The sequence below is a fragment of the Lagenorhynchus albirostris genome, chromosome 2 (assembly GCF_949774975.1).
Source record: "Lagenorhynchus albirostris chromosome 2, mLagAlb1.1, whole genome shotgun sequence".
Taxonomy (NCBI): Eukaryota; Metazoa; Chordata; class Mammalia; order Artiodactyla; family Delphinidae; genus Lagenorhynchus; species Lagenorhynchus albirostris.
In genome coordinates this window covers 68,583,290-68,603,406 of record NC_083096.1, presented here as the reverse complement: position 1 = coordinate 68,603,406, position 20,117 = coordinate 68,583,290, and the positions used below count along the sequence as shown (strand labels likewise).

The following is a 20,117-nucleotide window of genomic DNA, read 5'->3' as shown; positions in this document are numbered from 1 at the left end:
AAGACCCTGAATAGCAAAAACAATCTAGAGAAAGAAAAATGGAGCTGGAGGAATCGGACTCCATGACTTCAGACTATACTACAAAGCTACAGTAATCAAGGCAGTATGGTACTGGCACAAAAATAGAAATATAGATCAATGGAATGGGCTAGAAAACCCAGAGGTAAAACTACACACATATGGTCACCTTTTCTTTGATAAAGGGGGCAAGAATATACAATGGAGAAAAGACAGCCTCTTCAATAATTTGTGCTGGGAAAACTGGACAGCTACATGTAAAAGAATGAAATTAGAACATTCCCTAACATTGTATACAAAAATAGACTCCAGGGCTTCCCTGGTGGCGCAGTGGTTGAGAGTCCGCCTGCTGATGCAGGGGAAATGGGTTCGTGCCCTGGTCCAGGAGGATCCCACATGCCACGGAGTGGCTGGGTCCATGAGCCATGGCCACTGAGCCTGCGTGTCTGGAGCCTGTGCTCCACAATGGGAGAGGCCACAGCAGTGAGAGGCCTGTGTACGGCAAAAAAAAGAAAAAAAAAATAGACTCCAAATGGATTAAAGACCTAAATGTAAGGCCAGACACTATCAAACTCTTAGAGGAAAACATAGGCAGAACACTCTATGACATAAATCACAGCAAGATCCTTTTTGACCCACCTCCTAGAGAAATGGAAATAAAAACAAAAACTAACAAATGTGACCTAATGAAACTTAAAAGCTTTTGCATAGCAAAGGAAACCATAAACAAGATGAAAAGACATCCCTCAGAATGGGAGAAAATATTTGCAAATGAAGCAACTGACAAAGGATTAATCTCCAAAATATACAAGCAGCTCATGCAGCTCAATATGAAAAAAACAAACAACCCAATCCAAAAATGGACAGAAGACCTAAATAAACATTTCTTCAAAGAAGATATACAGATTGCCAACAAACACATGAAAGGATGCTCAACATCACTAATCTTTAGAGAAATGCAAATCAAAACTAATGAGGTATCACCCTCACACGGGTCAGAATGGCCATCATCAAAAAATCTTCAAACAATAAATGCTGGAGAGGGTGTGGAGAAAAGGGAAACTTCTTACACTATTGATGGGAATGTAAATTGATATAGCCACTATGGGGAATAGTATGGAGATTCCTTAAAAAACTAAAAATAGAACTAGCATATGACCCAGCAATCCCACTACTGGGCATATACCCTGAGAAAACCATAATTCAAAAAGAGTCATGTACCAAAATGTTCACTGAAGCACTATTTACAATAGCCAGGACATGGAAGCAACCTAAGTGTCCATTGACAGATGAATGGATAAAGAAGATGTGGCACATATATACAATGGAATATTACTCAGCCATAAAAAGAAACGAAATTGAGTTATTTGTAGTGAGGTGGATGGACCTAGAGTCTGTCATACAGAGTGAATTATGTCAGAAAGAGAAAAACAAATACCGTATGCTAACACATATATATGGAATCTAAAAAACAAGACGGCTCTGACGAACATTGGGGCAGGACAGGAATAAAGATGCTTACGTAGAGAATGGACTTGAGGACACGAAGAAGGGGAAAGGTAAGGTGGAACGAAGTGAGAGAGTAGCATTTACATATATACATTACCAAATGTAAAATAGATAGCTAGTGGGAAGCAGTTGTATCCCACAGGGAGATCAGCTTGGTGCTTTGTGACCACTTAGAGGGGTGGGATAGGGTGGATGGGAGGGAGTCTCAAGAGGGAGGGGATATGGGGATATATGTATGCATATGGCTGATTCACTTTGTTGTACAACAGAAACTAACACAGCATTATGAAGCAATTATTCTCCAATAAGTATGTATTAAAAAAAAAGATAGTGAGGAACTGGCTCTCGAGTCAAGAAGACATTAATGGACTAAAATAGCCCAGAAACAGACCCATATATGTATAAAAACTTGATATAGGACAGAGCTGGCATAGCAGATGAATGAGAAAGGGATAGACTGTTTTTTAAATGATAATGTTAATGTTTTCATGTGTAAACAAATAAAATTGGATTCCTGCTTCACACTCTAGTTGAAGATCCAATTATGAAAAAACAAAACACTAAGCTTGGGAGAAATGTAAGTGACTGACTTAATGACCTTGAGTTAAGGAAGGAGTTCTTAAATCACAAAAAGTACAAGCCAAAAGATAAGATTAATAAACTCACTATATTAAAATTAAAACTTCTATTTATCAAAATATACTATTAACAAAGTGAAGAAGTCTGCAAGTTGGGAGAAGATAATTGCAACCGTAATATATTGATAAAATGGGAACATTAATGTACAATAAGAAAAAGACAAGTACAATGGCCAGTAAACATATGAAAAGGTGCTTCACTTCACTAACAATCAGGGAAATAGAAATGAAACCACATAAGATATAATTTTATACCAGATTGGCAACGATGTAAGAGTTAACTAATTCAAAATATTGGCTGTGATTTGGAGCTATACAAGGTTTTATATACTATTAATTGGGGTATAATTAGATACGAATATCTTGGAGAACAATTTGGCAAAATTTAGTAAAGTTGAAATGTGTATAATCCATGAGCCCAAGTGTCTACTCTTTCGGGTTGGCACTATTGAAACAAAACTGACAATGCCAATATTTTATTACTTATTACAAAACAAAGATCAGTGAAACTATGTATTTATTATATTTAAATATACTTTAAAAATAAGTATATTATAAAGTACAAATAAAAGTGCAAATTAATGAAAAATGCATATTTTCTAATATGAACTATTATTAGATTAACTTAATCAAAATACAGTATTCAAAAATAACACATACTCTCTAAAACTTACTAAATTATAATTAATAATGAAAGTTTAAAGTAAAATAGCTTTTTTAGTGCAATTTTGAGATTAAAGATAAAAGAACAAGGGAGGGAGGGAGAGGGAGGAAGGCGGGGAGGAAGGGGTATCAGTGGTGTCATCACTGAGTTCTGAGGGGTTTTGGTGCAAATTTTTCCATCTGTTGGAAAAGTTCTATCTGTTTACACTAGTTGGGAAATGCTAAAGATGTAAGAATAGGCTAAGTAAATCTTTTCCTATGATTTGTTGATCTTCAACAAACATCTCTTGTTCTGCAACTTTGAAAAAAATCTATTATGAACATTTTGGCTCTTTGTGGGAGCTGATATCTCTTTACTGAAAAGCTACAGAGTTTGTTATTTAAGCCTTTAGTAATCACAGTGGTTAACTTTCTAGATTCCAGATGCTTACTGACTGCTCTGAAACAGCCTTTATCCAAACACAAAAGCAAAACAATTAAACAGATAAAAAGTGTCCACCACTAAGTATTTGTTATTTTTACCAACAACCTCACTTCTTTTGAAGCACACTATTTTGTGGTAAAGGCTATGTTTTAATTCTCTAATAATTCTCTTTTAGAGTGGTTTTACTTTTTTCAATATTCAAGAAAATTTTTATGTTTTTCAAAAAACAGACCTAAAATGAATATAGTCTTAAAATTTGTATCCCTGATTTTCCCCCTGTGTTTTTAAGAGTATGGAATGGGGGATGGGTGACTTCAGGCTGATTCTCATGGGGAGAGAAGAGGAATGTTGGGTAGATGGGGTTTAATCGGTGTATGTATTCCTGTCTTAACAGGTCTCAAGTGATAACCAATATCACAAGAACCTCACTATGTACATACTACATACCTCGATAACCAGCCACATGCCACCTCTGCCACCCAGGCTTTGCTCAAAGACTTGGCAGAGAAAGGCAGCTGAATTGATTCAAGGCACCTAGTGCTTCAGGTAAGGCACCCTGGGGTGGGGCATTCCATCAGGGGGAAAGGATGGGAACCTTTGGAAAAAGTAGTCCATTACTATCGAAACATACTTATCATACCGATTTTTTTTTTTAATCCTCCTAGACCAGGGCTCAAACCCGTATCCCCTGCATCGGCAGGCAGATTCTCAACCACTGCGCCACCAGGGAAGCCCCATACCGATTTTTAATTATCCATTTCCTCATCTGTATTTCATACTCGGGCCAGAATCATGTCTGTTTTGTTCACTCTAGCACCATTGTCAATCTTACAATACATTCTCAATAACTGTTTGCTGAGTTGCATTGAATTATCTTAATAAGAAATGTGCCAAGTGTGTATGAAAAATCTTACCAAGAGACATAAATGAACAAAATAAAAGGAGGTGGAATGTTTTTGAATGGAAAGACTGACTACTGTGAAAATATGAACACTTACCAAATTATATTTTAATTTGTATTTCTACCTCCAACCTGGCCCTGAACTCCAGACTCATTTTTTCTACCTAACATTAATTACTTAACATTAACTACTTAACATCTCCTCTTGGATGTTAGATATTTCAAACTTAATGTGTCCAGAACAGTGTCTCTTACATACGAACAAGTTCTGTACTGAGAGTGCATTCATAAGTCCAATTTGTTTGTAAGTCCAATTTGTTCGTAAGTCCAACAAAGTTAGCCTAGGTACCCAACTAACAGAATCGGCTATACAGTACTGTACTGTAATAAGTTTATAATACTTTTCACACGAATAATACATAACAAGCAAACAAAACTTTTTAATCTTACAGTACAGTACCTTGAAATGTACAGTAGTACAGTGCAATTGCTGGCTTCCAGGGGCTGGCATCGAGTGAACAGGCAAGAAGAGTTACTGACTGGAGGAGGGAGAGGAGGTGGGAGATGGTAGAGCTGAAGGATCGTCAGCAGTAGGAGACAGAGGACAAGCTGCAGTTTCACTCATGCCTGACGTTGATGGCACAGGTTCTGGTTCCTTGCTGGATTCAATTCTATCTACCCTCTTGGAAAAAACGATCCAGTGATGTCTGGGTAGCTCTTTTTTTCTCACCATAGATGACACGGTGGCACTGGATTGCATTCTGAATGGCTGCTGCAACCTTCGTGTACCATTCTACGTTCAGGTCCTATGCCTCAAAAACTAACAGTGCCTCCTCAAATAAAGAAAATCCCCTTGCCATTTTCTGTGTCGTGAATCTCTCCTTAGCAGTACCACCTACATCACCGCTGCTTTTATGCTTGCTACCAGACATCCTGGGCTTGAAATAAAGATACTGTACTACTGTACTCTATATAGTACTGTACAGTAAAGTACACAAAAGCACAACCACTTGTAGAGGATGCACACACATGGCAAGGTACGCCAGACATGTGAACTAACTTACGTGATTGGACATGCCAACGGATGTTTGCATCTTTGAAAGTTCACAACTTGAAGGTTCTTATGTAGGGGACTTACTGTACTAGTATATACATGTGCCAGATATTTTCTGTATCTCCAGATCCTCTTTCTAACTTTCCCCACTCTGCTCTGTGCTCTGACCTCTATGGACTCCCTTGCTCTCAGGCCTCTGATTGGGTTCAGTCGGTGGGAGACACATATATAAAGAGTATACACAGAAATGGATATTAGGATGTTAAACCAAGAAGGATAAAATAGAAGATTTGTTGGCTTAATTCATAAATAAAGGCGCACTCACCCAGGATTTGGAATTAATGTGCTAGCTCATGCACTGGGGAGTGACATAAACATTCTGCTAGACTGGTTAATTGAAGCATGGATTTAATGGTGGCTCACATTCAATGGAGATCAAAATGCCAAAACTTCCCTGGAATTCTATAGAGAAAGGAATCTGAAAACTCAGGAAGATGGGAATATTATAATAAATCTATTAATGCAAACTGTCTAGTTATACCTCACCCCCCTTCAAGGTGTCTGAAGGTCAGCACCTTCATGAAGAACTAAAAAATAAATTGTGAGGAGAGAACCAGCATCTTTGAAAACTGTATCTCTGTGCTGTAAGCTGGAGTTGACAGTGGGAAATCCTGAAATGGTTGGGTGCCCTGATTTTAGTGGAAATAATGGGATCGAGGAATAGTAGAGGTTAGGTGTTAGCACTCAATGAGAGACAAAGATGGCACAATTATCATAAGCCAGAGGGATGTAACAGTGTAAGAGCAATTTGCTGTACAGGGATCTGTGGTGATGTTTAATTGATTCACTGGATTCCAAAGCATAGAATGATGGACAGCCTAAAGTTCTGTTGGATATAAAGTAAGCAGAGAACTTCTAGGTCTTGTGGCACAACACTGACTTGAGTCACAGAGTAGGGATTCTTGGATGTCTTACCCAATCTACAGATTTAATCCAGTTGACAGACTCAGATCCCTTTTATTGAGAGTGGTGTTGGGTTTCTGGATTGCCTTAGGGAAGGAATGTGACCACACTTCCCCAAGCCTTTTCCAGAAGAACGTACAACATTTACTAGGGGCACTGTGTACTGGGAAAAGGAAAAATACCCAATATTTTTTAGGGTTATTTGATACTGGCTCTGAACTGACACTAATTTTTGGAGACTCAAATGTTCCCATGATCCAGCAGTCAGAGGTAGAACTCATGGGAGTCAGGTGATAGAAGAAATCTTGGCCCGAGTCTACTTCAAGTGGATCCAGTGGGACCACGGGACCATCCTATGGTTATTTCCCCAGTTCCAGAATGCACTTACAGACTTAGGAATTGTCAAAATCTTTTCATTTGTTCTTTGAATCATAGAATGAGGACTATTGTAGTGGAAAGGACAAAGCAGAAGCTCCTATAACTGGTTTCATCTGCCAAGACAGTAAACTAAAGCAATTTCACATCCCTGGAAGAGATTTCTATACTAAGGGCACCATCAAATCATGAAATGTACGGTGTGTTGATTCCTACCACATTCTCATTTGACTGACCTATTGGCCAGTGCAAACACCAGATATATCTTGAAGAATGACTATGGATTATTACAACCTTAATCAAAGGTTATTGTATTTTCAACTGCAGTTCCAGATGTGCATATTTTTGTGGATAAAATAATCACAGATCTGGCATCTAGATCTAGGAAAAGCTTTGCTGTAGATCAAACAAAAGCAATTTATCTACCTATCTAGCTAAAATTCCTAATAGCAAAGTAGTCAGAACCAGTTGCCTTCATTTGATAAGAATAAGAGTACACAGTCATGGCCTTATCACACAGATGTGTCAGTTCTCTTTCTGTGGCATAATATAACACAGAAGGACATTGATTATATTAATATCCTATAAAATATGATGTTGGTTCATTTCTGGGTCTGGTTCTATTGATTAACATTTCTCCTCTTTATGGATTGTAATTCCTGCCTCTATTCATACTTGGCAAATTTTGTTTTTGTTGTTTTTAGGCCGCACCATGCAACATGTGGGATCTTAGTTCCCCAACCAGGGATCGAACCCTTGCCCCCTGCATTGGGAGCATGCAGTCGTAACCACTGGACCATGAGGAAAGTCCCCATACCTGGTAAATTTTGATTTGATGCCAGAAGTAGCAAATTTTATCTTTATGGTGCTGGATATTCTCATTTTCCTATAAAGATTCTTGAACATTTTTCTAGGGTGCAGTTAAGCTACTTGGAAATAGTTCAATCTTTTGGAGACTTGTTTTAAATATTTTTTAGGTGATACAAGAGCAGCCTTTAGTTCAGAGCTAATTCTATCCCACTACTGAATCAGTATGCTTCTGATTATTCTAACTGAGGTCCATGAATTATAAAATTTTCTACTCTGGTGAGAATACAAACTATTTCCAGACCAGTGTGAGCTCCAGAGATTGTTCCTTTGGCTTTTAGGGTGATTTTTTTTACCCAGCCTGGTTATTTACCTCATGCACATGAGCTATTCAACACTAAGCTGAAGATTCAAGGAACCCCTCTGCAGATCCCAGGAGCTCTTTCTTAGTGTATCTTTTCTTCTGTGTTCTCACCCCCATAAACTCTAGGCACCTTGGTCTTCCTGGACTCCTAGCTCTATTTCATCAACTTAGGGAGACATAAGGCTCTACCTTGGTAGACAAGGACATTAATACAGTTGTTGTTATTATCTCAGATGTTCAAGAATCTAGAGAAAAGGAGCTTGCTAAGTAGAAACATGGATGATATTAAAGAAACACCCAAATTAAACTTCTAGAGATAAAAACTACATTGTGTAAAACGAAGAATTCACTGGATGGGATTAGCAGCAAATTTCACATTACAGCAGACAGAAATTAGTGAACTTGAAGACAAAGCAATAGAAACTATACAAAATGAAAATCAGAGAGAAAAAAAGACTGAAAAAAATAAACAGAGAACCTGTAAAATGTGGAACAACTTTGGGTAGCCTAATATACCTGTAATTAAATTCCCTGAGTGGGAACAAAACTATTTAAAGAAACAGCAGACAAAAATTTTCTAAGTTTGATGAAAATTATAAACCCACATGTACAAAAAATTAAATGCACCCCAAACTCAAGAAACACAAAGAAAATTACACAAAGGTACATCACAATCAAATTGCCTAAAACCAATGATAAAGAGAAAATCTCAAAAGCAATTGAAGAAAAAAAATACATACCTACAGAAGAACAAATATAAGGACAGCAAACTTCTTATCAGAAACGCTGCAAGTCAGGAGACAGTGGAACAAAATCTTAAGCGTATTGAAAGAAAAAATTAACCTAGAAATCTATATCCAGGGAAAATCTTTCAAAAACTGAAGGTGAAAAGAAGACATTTTCAAATACACAAAAGCTGAAATAATTTACACCAGTATATATGCACTACAGGAAATGTTATAGGAAGTCCTTTAGACAGACAGAAAATGGTACCAGGTGAAAATCTGAAACAATACTAATATTTCTCAACTAGGAGTGACTTTTGGCAATGTCTTGAGATATGTTTAGTCATCACAAGTTGCACAGGGCATTCCCCTCAACAAAGAATTAGCTGGCCCCAAATTTCAATAACGCCAAGGTTGAGAAACCCTGGTACATACAAAGGAAAGAAGAGTACCAGAAATAGTAATTATGTGGGTAAATAAAAAAATATTTTTCTTATATTTAAAATCACTTTAAAAGATAATTGATTGCTAAAAGTAAAAGTAATAACAATCTACTGTAGGGGTAATAAAATATATAGAAATAAAATGGATGACAATAAGAGCACAAAAGCTTAATTAGAGTGTGGGAGAAATGAAAGGATATTATTGTAAGGTTCTTGTATTATAGGTGAAGTGGTATAATATTACTCAAAGATAGGTTATAATAAGTGAAACATGAATACTATAAATACTAAATAAACTACCAAAAAACAAAGAATTTTAGGTAGCAAGCCTGCAAAAGAGATAATTTGGAAATAATTTAAATATTCAATCAATTCCAAAGTAGGCAGAAAGGGGAAAAGAAGAACAGACAGGACAAATAGAAAATAAATACCAAGATAGTAGATTTAAACCAGTCATATTAATGATCACATTAAATACAAATGGCCTAATCATCCCTATTAAAGGGAAGTTATTGTCAGATTGGATAAAAAAGCAAGACTCAGGGGTATGATTCTTACAAAAGACCTGATATAAAAATGAAAACACAACTAGATTAAAAGTCAATTGGTGGGGAAAGTATATACTATTAACACTAATGAAAAGAAAGCTAGCAATATCAGCTCAGAGCAATGACTATAACCAGGAATAAAGAAGTGGGGTTTTCAAAAAGATAAAGGGGTCAATTGATCGAGAGGATATAACAATTCTAAATGTTTATGCACCTAAATGTTTGTTTCAAAATACATAAAGCATACATGTTTTTCCCAAAAAGATATACAAATGGCCAACAGGTACTTTAAAAGGAACTCAGTATCTCTAATCATCAGGGAAATTGAAATCAGAATCACAATGAGATGTCACCTCACATGTGTTAGAATGGCTATCATCAAAAAGACAAGAGATATCAAATATAGGTGAGGATGTGGAGAGAACGGAATACTTGTGCACTGTTGGTGGGAATGTAAATTGGTGCAACCACTATGGAAAACAGTATGGAGGTTCCTCAAAAAAGTAAAAATTATGATCCAGTAATCCCACTTCTGAGTATACAGTCAAAGGGAATGAAAACAAGATATCAAAGAGATATCTGTACTCCATGTTCATTGCAACATTACTCACATAAGCCAAGATAAGGAAACAACCCAAGTGTCCATCAACTGAGGAATGGATAAAGAAGATGCGGAATATATAAACAATAGAATATTATTCAACCATGCTAGACAGAGAAAGATAAATGCTGCATGGTATCACTTACATGTGGAATCTAGAAAATTTAATCTGTTGATTAACAGACAAGAAACAAAAATTCATACTACCATTTCAGTTGATGCAGAAAAAAACTCAGCCCTACTAGGAAGTGGAGGGCTAAAGATGTAGTTAGTGGGAAAAGATTGAATACTTTTACCCCAAGATCAGAAAATGACAAGGATTTTTTGCACTCATCACTTCTATTATATATTGTTTTGGAAGTCTTAGCTAGTGCAATAAGGCAAGAAAAAAATGGAACAGAAAAATTGGCATGGAAGAAATAAAATCATCTTTAATTGCAGATGGCATGTAGAAAATCATACAGAGATTCTACAAAAAAAGCCACTGGGCCAATAAGTGAGTTTAGCAAGGTTGCAGGATACAAGTTCAGTATATGAAAATCAACTGTGTTTTCATTCACTTGCATTGAACAAGTGGAAAGTGAAAATAAAATAATTAAAAATTTTAAATCATTAAAATCTGATATCATTTAAAATAACATCAAGTGTGTGAAATCTTTGGGATAAATTTGACAAAAGATGTACAAGACCTGTTACAAAACATTTCTGAGAGAAATTTTAAAAGATATGAATGAATGAAAAGATTAAACTATGTTCATGGATCAGAAGAATTAATATTACCATGTTAGTTCTCCCCAAATTGATCTCTAGATTCATGCAATCTCAATCTAAATGTCATCAGTCTGTGTGTGTGTTGGTGGGGGGGAGTAGATGAAAAGCTGAATCTAAAATATGTATGGAAATGCAAAGGGACTAACATAGCTAAAATAACCCTGAAAAAGTTGGGTGATGTAAACCATCTTATTTCAAGATTTATTATAAAGTGATAGTAATCAACACAATACAGAAGTTTCATAAAGACAAAAAAAAAAAAAGATCCATGGTGAGAGCTTAGAAATAGATCCAAACTTATATAGTCAATAGTTTTTGTTTTTTACAAAGGCACAAAAGCAATTTCTTGGTATAAAGGATAGTCTGTTCAACAATGAGCTGGAACAAATAGGTGACCATATTTAATAAAACACCAACCACAACCTTACCCCAGATTGCAAAAATTAAATCAGAATAGGCTACACTAAATGTGAAAGTTAAAAGTATACAACTCTAGAAGAAAACAAGGAGAAAATCTTTATGAATTGCATTAAGCAAGGGTTTATTATATACAACACTGAAATCACAATTCATGAAAGAAAAACATGATAAATTTGACTTCATCAAAATCAAGAACTTCTGTTCTTTGAAATATACTGCTAAGACGATGAATAAAACAGTTACAAGTCAATACAGAATGTTTTAAGACTTTTAACTTCTGGCTCTCTCACCGGTCTTGATTGGAGTGTGCATCCATATAACCTTTTGTTGTACTAATTTGTCAATGTGTGTAAAAATGTTAAAATGTTTAGGATATTATCCTGAGGAGAGAGTTGGGCAAACTCTCAAAGATGTAAGCACAAAAATGTTAATCTTCTCAAATTACATTGGGTCCATTTGACCAAACTGGAAATAACCTAAATATATAGTTATATATAAATTATGATATATGCAATCAAAATAGTAAGCAATCATGAAAGGCTGATGTGTATTGGCTTTCTTTGAAGTGGAAAGATACCCATTATACACTGAAAAAAAGGGTTTCAGATGATCATATATATAATGAATCATTTATGTACATATATAATATTTGCTTATACATGCATATGAATAGAGAACAGTCTGGAGAGATTAGAAAAGGTGATTTCTGAGTGGTGAGACTGAGATAATTTCTGCTCTCTTTTTTATACCTTTCTCAACATTTGATTTTTCTAAAACAACAAAAAAGTTTGAATTTTTTTTTTCTTTCTGAACTCAAGTCTTTCCAAAGATCTCAGAACCTGAGAGCTGGAAATGACTCTTGGGTTCTCTCTTTCACTCTTTCTGTTGTTTCCTCCTCAGTGAGGACCTGCCCTAAGTCAGGGCTTGGGTTCTTCTCATCTGCAGCCTTCCTATATATGACTACAGAAAGTCCCTCCTTTGCCTTCATAACTGCAGGTGAATTCCTTGCATCTCCGAATATCTATTCCATTTTGACTCTGCTGATTATAAAGCCAGACCCAGTTCCAACTTCTAACACTCACAATGTCGCCTACACAGACAGTGTTTTGCACATTGGTGTTTTCATGCTCTATCAGGCTGTGAGATCAAGTAACGTTTCCTGTCCATGGTTACCACATACATAGCTTTCTGGTCAGTGCTATATGCTGCTGGGCCAACTCTCCTCTGTGACTTCCTTCCTTTATTTCTAACCTTCTCCATAATATCTTCATTTAGATCTGTGAAATCATGAAATTTGGCATATTGGCATTCTAACACAACAAAGAAGAGAGGGTAGCTCATTTCTAGGAAGCAGAATGCAAATTCTACATATTAGGATCTACTGCCAAGCCCTCAAGTCCCCTGCTTGAGCACTTTATAACACAGTTCCAAGGGGACCACATTGAACACATTTCAGTGGAACTGGGGACATTGATAAGAGAGGGAACATAACAACATATTAAGAGTTTGACCTTGGACACTTTAGTTAATAAGAAGCTCCATTTCTTTTCCCACAAAATAGAGATATATCACCTATGGAAGACGGCTTTGCAAAAGATAAATGAGGTAATTGATGTAACATGCTTAGCACAATTTTTGACTCATAGAAAGCACCTTCATAGTGGCTCTTGCTGCACAGATATAGAAAAACAGTCTAGTGCTTGTGTTGTAGATAGTTTTGGCTTTGCTTACTTAGGGTTGTATACTGGAATATGAATTGCTTTATGTGACCTTCTCAGAGGAATCTTTCCTGTACCCAACCTAAAGAAGACTATTTGTCCCTCCCTGTAATACCCCTCTGTTTTGTTTTCACTGTATTGTCTCCTCTCACTGGAATGTCATTTCATGAAGGCAGGACTAGTGCCTGTACTGTTTATCACTGTCTCACCAATGCATAGGAACATGCCTGGAACCTAATAGGTGCTCAGTGTGTGCTTGTTGAATGAGTGAATGAAGCTTCTAGTCATCCTCCAAGTCCCAGCTCCCATGTAGGCTCTCTACTCCTTGATGAATGAATCACTCCTTGCTCTCAGTCATCAGTTATCACACACGTCACAGTGTCCTTTTACTTCTTTATTTTCCCCACTAGACTCTGAGCTGTGTTGAAGGCATCAACTGAGTGTCTACCATAGTGCTTGACATGGGAGACTTTAAATAACTGTTGAACAATAACAACTGAATGGTCTGTCTGATCTTTGTGATAACAAAATTTCACAAGAATTATGAAGAAGGCCGTTTTGATGGGGACCATTTGATCTGAGCCTTAAGCCTGAGGGTGCCTGAAATTTTGTTTGCCTTTAAGTGACGTGGGCAGGGAAGAGGGTGAGCCCCGATCAAGTGCAGGTGTTTAACAAATATTTATTTCTGCCTCTCCATTTGATTAGTTATTATTATTTGTATTACATTTCTCCATGAATTTTGCTTTGAATGAATATATAAGCTAGCATGATGTATCACAGAGCAGTTGAGCATAAATGTCAATTTTTAAAGAGAATCCCAGTGTTGACTATGTACCCTGAAATCTTGACCAAGGTCTCTCCTGTCTCTATCACATCTCTTGCAACTTCTTCTAATCTCCATTCGCACTGCTTGCCCCACCGTAGCTAGTCCCTCACCATCTCCCATCTGGTTTGCCATCATCATCTGCCAGCTTCAGTACACTCTCCTTATTAGACTGGAGTTCCTAAAACTCAGCACTAATCTTGTCATTTCCCTGCTTAGAAACCATCCGTGTTTCCCCATTAGCTACAGAATCATTCTTTTAAGACCCCATAATATTACCCCAAACTGACTTTTCCAAAAGTTGGTTTCCAAACTACCTTTCCAGAACCCTGTATGATTCTTATGTGTTTTAAAATATCCTATTTCTAGACCTATGTTCCTGCCTTTTCCCCAACCTACAATGCCTTCCATCCCATTTCTGTGTAACCAAATCTTATCCACTCTTTTAAATCCCAGCTCAAATACCACCTCCTCTAAGAAAACTTTCCTGCTCATCTCCTCTGTCCTTGAATTTGTATAATATTGTCTTACCCTCATTTTATTTATTTACATGTTGAAAAAAATTGCAAGTCCCTTATTGGAATCTCCTTGGAATCTCCCCAGGCCTTAGCACAGTGTTTGAATAGGTAGTAGGGATTCACTACATTTTTATAAACATTTTTTTAAATTACCAAAGTAATGCATGCACGTAAGCACTTAAAGTGTGAAAAAGTTATCAAATAAAAAGAATGAATCCACAACATTTTTTCCCCTATTTACTCCTCCTAAATTCCCCAGCTGTAACCACTATTATAAATTTCTTATATAACTTTCAAAACTTGTTTATGAATATACAAAGATATAGGCGTACTTTTTTTTGTTTTTTTTTACACAGATGGGATCATACTTTGCATCTTGCCTTTTTCACACAACAATAGATCTTGGAGTATTTTTCATACCATATATGGATTTACTCAATCTTGTTAATGTCAATTTGCACATACTTATGCAGTAATAACTATAAGATACATTTTTATTAATGAAATTTTGAGTCAAAGGTTATACCTGTGCATTTTATGTTTTGACCACATTTCTATCCAGAGAGGCTGTATTTAGCATGTGCAAGCACTTCTGCTTCCCAGCAGTTGAATTTCCTCTGGGTATTTTCATAGTTTTAATTCTAAACCCTTGAAGAGGTAAAAATGGTATCACATTATTCTTTTTTTTAATATAAATAAATGTATTTATTTATTTATGGCTCTGTTAGGTCTTCGTTGCTGTGCGCAGGCTTTCTCTAGTTGTGATGAGCGGGGGTTACTTTTTATCACCGTGCGCAGGCTTCTCATTGTCGTGGCTTCTCTTGTTGCGGAGCACGGGCTTTAGGCGCACAGGCTTCAGCATTTGTGGCACTTGGGCTCTGTAGTTGTGGCTCGTGGGCTCTAGGAGCACAGGCTCAGTAGTTAATATAGTTGCTCCACGGCATGTGGGATCTTCCCGGACCAGAGCTCGAACCCTGGTCTCCTGCGTTGGTAGGCGGATTCTTAACCACTGCGCCACCAGGGAAGCCCACATTATTCTTTTAATTTGTGTTTCTTTAGTTATGAATGAGATATAGCATTTTTTTATCTTTCTTTTTCACATTCCATTTCAGAGAATCTCCTCCTCTTGCATTTTACCTAGTTTTCTATTGTTTTTTAAAAGCTTCGTTATATGTTAATGAAGTTTTGATTTTTTCTGTTGGTTTGTCAGTAAGTTTTTTTAACAACAGTTTTTTGTTATAATGGTCATATTTAGCAATCTTTTCTTGGTTTCTGTGTTTTATATCTTGTTAGGAAGTCTTTCTCAATTCCAGGAATATTTTTTAATAGTTCACGTTTTCTTCTAGTACACACAGTTTCATTTAGAAAAATAAGTTCTGTATTAGAACCAATTTGAATTAATTTTACTTCAAGAAGTAAGAAAGGGATTCAGGTTTATTTTTTTCTAAGTGACCAGCCAAGTGTCCCAACACAATTATCACTCATCTTTTCCTCATTGATTTGAAATGCTTTTACGTATATGCTAAATTCCATACGTATTTGGATTCATTTCTACCGGATTCTATATTTGATTCCATTGATCTCTCAGTACGAAACTCTTTTAATTACTGTAGTAGTTACTGTAGTTTTATAATGTATTTTAATATTTGGTATTAGTCCCCCCTTTTTTTTTGGCGGTACGCGGGCCTCTCACTGCTGTGGCCTCTCCCGTTGCGGAGCACAGCCTCCGGACGCGCAGGCTCAGCGACCATGGCTCACGGGCCCAGCTGCTCCATGGCACGTGGGATCTTCCTGGACCAGGGCACGAGCCTGTGTCCCCTGCATCGGCAGGCGAACGCTCAACGCTCAACCACTGCGCCACCAGGGAAGCCTCCCCTTTTTTTAATTAAATATTTTCTGGCTCTCTGGCAGGTTCCTTGTGTTTCATTTCCCACCTGGATAAACTTTACTATCTTTGAAGAAAAAATTTTAAATTCTGTTGATTTTTCACTGGAAATATACTGAATTTATGATTAATTATGGTGAACTGATATGCTTTCAAACTGAATCCTTCCCTTCACTGAAGTCTTCTAGTAAGCTCCCCAGTAGCTGTTTAATTTTGTACATTTCATATTACATTTATTCCTGGGTATTATTAATTTTGTGCTGATGTAAATGAGATGTGTTATTATATTTACTTACTGGTTATTGTTTCTGTATGAAAAAGCTATTGATTTTTTAGATTTCAATAATATAAGCAGATATCCTTATTGGATTTTCTTAGTTTTTAGTAGTTTTTCTTTTCAGTTAAATCTGTATTTCACAGGTATAAAGTCATGTCAACGGCAAATAATAATAATTTTGCATCTTTGTTTTCAATTTTTACATGTATTTCCTTTGACTAATTACACTTGCTAACATATCCTGGAAAATGTTACATAGTAGTGCTTATAATGAACATCTCTGGCTCATTCATGATTTGGGGGGTAATTCTTCTAGTGCTTCACCTGGCCTTTGTTTAAGGAAGCACCTCTCTAGCTCTACATGGTTAAGAGTATGTAAGTGTGTGTATGCATATGCACACATGACTGTGTGTTTAATTGAGGGGTTGATGCTGAATTTTATCTAATACCTTTTAAGCAAATTTGAATCAGCTATGCAGTTTGTAACCTCTGACTTATTAATATGTAATTAAACTAATAATTTTCCTATCAGGGAACCATCCTTGATTTCTTGGATTGGACCATACTTGAGCATAGTGTATTTTCTCCATTAATGTTTTACTGGCTTCCATTTTGTTAGTAGTTTATTGAAAATTGATAGTAAATGAAATTGAAATTGGTCTGTAGTTTTCTTGTGTCTGTGTGTGTCTTTTTTCTAGAAAAAAAAAGTTTTACCTTCATACATAGAAATTGAAAAAAATCAGTAAGAAGACGAACAACTCAAGCTAAAAAATGGGTAAAGGATATGATTATGCAATTCTCAAAAGAGGAATTAACAATGGCTAAAAAAATATGAAAACACCCTCAACATCACCTGTGACTTGAAAATTCAAACTGCTAACACCTTAAGGCTGCCTTTCTTATATCTGTATTCCCGGTACCATATAGAGAAAGAAATATATCCCTGCCTATTCTGTTAGTAATGACAATCTCTTTTGTCCTTATAGCTCCCGAATTCTAAGAAGCCCTGAAGCGCATCCATGGAGACACTTGGATTTTAATTTCTATAACAGGTAAAGAAAAATTTCAGTGGTCTCCACAAAGACAAGAATCTTTAAAGACAGTAGATTTCCCCTGATACCTGTTCAGGATTGCTTTCTAAACTGGGCTAAACAAGTTCCTTCAGCAGTGTAGCTCTGATGCTCTGGCTTGGACCTGCATACTGAACTCAGCCCCTTTGGAACCACCAGATGAATTGTTGCACAACCAAGTTGTTTGAGAAATCCCAGGTCTCTGTTTCTTCATCTATAAAATGGTGGCTTGTCTTGATAGACTAAAAGCAGGATGAAAGGAGATGATGTACGCTGAAGCCTTTTACAAATCCAACGAAATTTGAAATATTATTAGTATTTTAAGAATCACAAGTGGAGCCAGCAGAATCCATGTAAAAAGTTGGCCTCTCAGATAAAAATTTTATAAAGGGCACCTAGTCTTTTCCATACCAAATAAATCAACCTCTATAGGAGAGGTCCTTTCTCACATGGCTACCTTCTCTGCCTCCCCGCTCTGCTCCCATGCTGCCTGTTCTCTTCTCCTCACCACCGCCCCCCCCATTTCTGCTGCTTCACAGAGTCTGCTCATTGCTTGTATGGCATTTGCACCAGGGAGAGAAGGGCAGGTGGAGGAGCTTGGACAGACACGTTCCTTCCATCCCCTCTTGGCAGTCTAACTATTTCTCATTCTGCTCATTGGGGCTGCGAAGTCAGTGAAGTAGAATTTCTTTTCTACTTGGTTATTAGTCCTACATTTAGCATAAGGTTTCAAATGTGTGGAAGATGAGGCTACTCACGAGACACAGAGGCACAGGACTCCGGGCATAGACTCACTGTCTCTTAACAGAAAGTTGCCGTCCACCCCTTCCTTGAGCAACAAGGTCTCACAGTCTTGCTTGGACAGAGGGCCGTGGTAATAAGGCAGATCCATGGTGAGCCCTCTCATATTCCAAGTTCAGGGACAACTCTGAGGAGAGAAGAGGAAGAGCCTGTAGAAATACCTCTTCCTTCTCTGACTTGTGGGAGTGAGATGAGGTTACTTGTGGGACTCAGATAGTTTCACAAGATTCAGGAAATGTGAGAGGTGGGGTAGTGAAGTGACCAAGACTTTTCAGCCTGTAAATAGACCAAGTATGACTCATAGAAGTGGGTTACCCAAAGTGCATTTGGGTACATACCGGAATCAACGATATTTATGACTCGAGCTCAATGCCAAAGACAAGCCCCCCAGAACTGGGTTGCAGCCTTGTATATCACCCTAAATCACCAGTTTTTACCTTCTCTGGCTCATGGCATCCCTTCCAGGGATCACATCACTGATTTTGGCTGAAATGGATGCCCATTTTCTGCTGAAGCTGCCTATGGTTATGCTATGCTTAGCTCAGAACAGGTGCTCACAAACCGTTCAGATGCTGAATGAATCCAAATATGTCCAGACTCAATGGAACAATTGAGAAGGTAAGATGCATCTATGGGTCAAATGACATGAGAAATGTAAGACAGTAATGGGAATAGAAAGCAACTGGATGCTGTGGGGGGAGGATGGCTGGGGGGGAATATCCCCTGGCTAAGGCTCCTTGCCACTGGTGAACAAAGGCCATTTTTTACATCCTCAAGCATCGTGCCTTTTGGGGAAGGAGCTGGTCCATGTGCGAGGGATATCTGGATATGCAAAATTAGTGCAGGGATACTTCTCCAGGTGGAAGAAAAGAATATATTAGGCTTGGGTTTGAAGAGTCTCAGGTCCTTTGAAGTTTCCATCCTGCAGGACAGTAGTGATGACCAAGGAAAGTCTATCTAGCCAGGGACACTTAGCCCCCTTTAGACAACCTGGTGTTGATGAGAAAAATCTCTCTTTTTCTGCTGAGCCTTTTCTACCTTGGTCAACTGATATGCTTGGAAAAGATGGTTTCTGTTATCTGAGAATCAGAATTAGTCTTAAGAGTAATTTCTGCTGCCTTTTTTCCCCAGCTTTGTTGAGATACAATTGACATATAATATTGTGTAAGTTTAAGGTGTGCAACGTGTTAATTTGGTACATTGCAAATGATAACTACCATAGCATTAGCTAATACTGCCATCTTGTCACATGCTTACCATTTCTTTACTGTTGTGAGGACATATAAGATCTACTCTTGTATCAACTTTCAAGTATATAATACAGTATTATCAATATTAATTGTAATCACCATGCTGTACATCAGATTCCCAAAACTTATTCATCATATAACTGGAAGTTTGTACCCTTTGACCAATATCTCCCCATTTCCTCCAAGGCTTTTTGAGCAACTAAACCATCCTACATAGTGTTGTTTTATGTTCAAATAAATCTTTATTTACAAAAAAAGACACTGGCATGATTTGGTCGCCAGCTATAGTTTGTCAATCCTTGATTTAGAATAGTAAAATTTTTAACTGAGTACATGACTGCCTAGCTAAAGGCTATTTTTCCTAGCCTGCCTTGTAGCTATCTGTGATGATGTGACTAAATTTAGTGTCAATATAGATTAGCATCCTACATAGTATTACTTAATTAGCTATTAATTAATTAATTTCAGATAGAAGCCATGTAAACATATCTATAATCCAACGTTTTAAATTGAATTACGTTTACTTAACTTTAACAATTACCATCACACAA

At 37.0% G+C, this 20,117-nt stretch overlaps 1 protein-coding gene across 1 annotated transcript in view; it reads right to left on the bottom strand.

Moving 5' to 3' along the window:
* Nucleotides 1-18,422, bottom strand: part of SH2D1B (SH2 domain containing 1B) — a 31,723-nt gene extending 13,301 nt beyond the window's left edge. The window contains exon 1 of the mRNA XM_060142231.1: nt 18,274-18,422. Within this exon, the coding sequence (XP_059998214.1) occupies nt 18,274-18,422 (149 nt within the window). The remainder of the gene's footprint in view (nt 1-18,273) is intronic.
* Nucleotides 18,423-20,117: the final 1,695 nt, after the last annotated feature.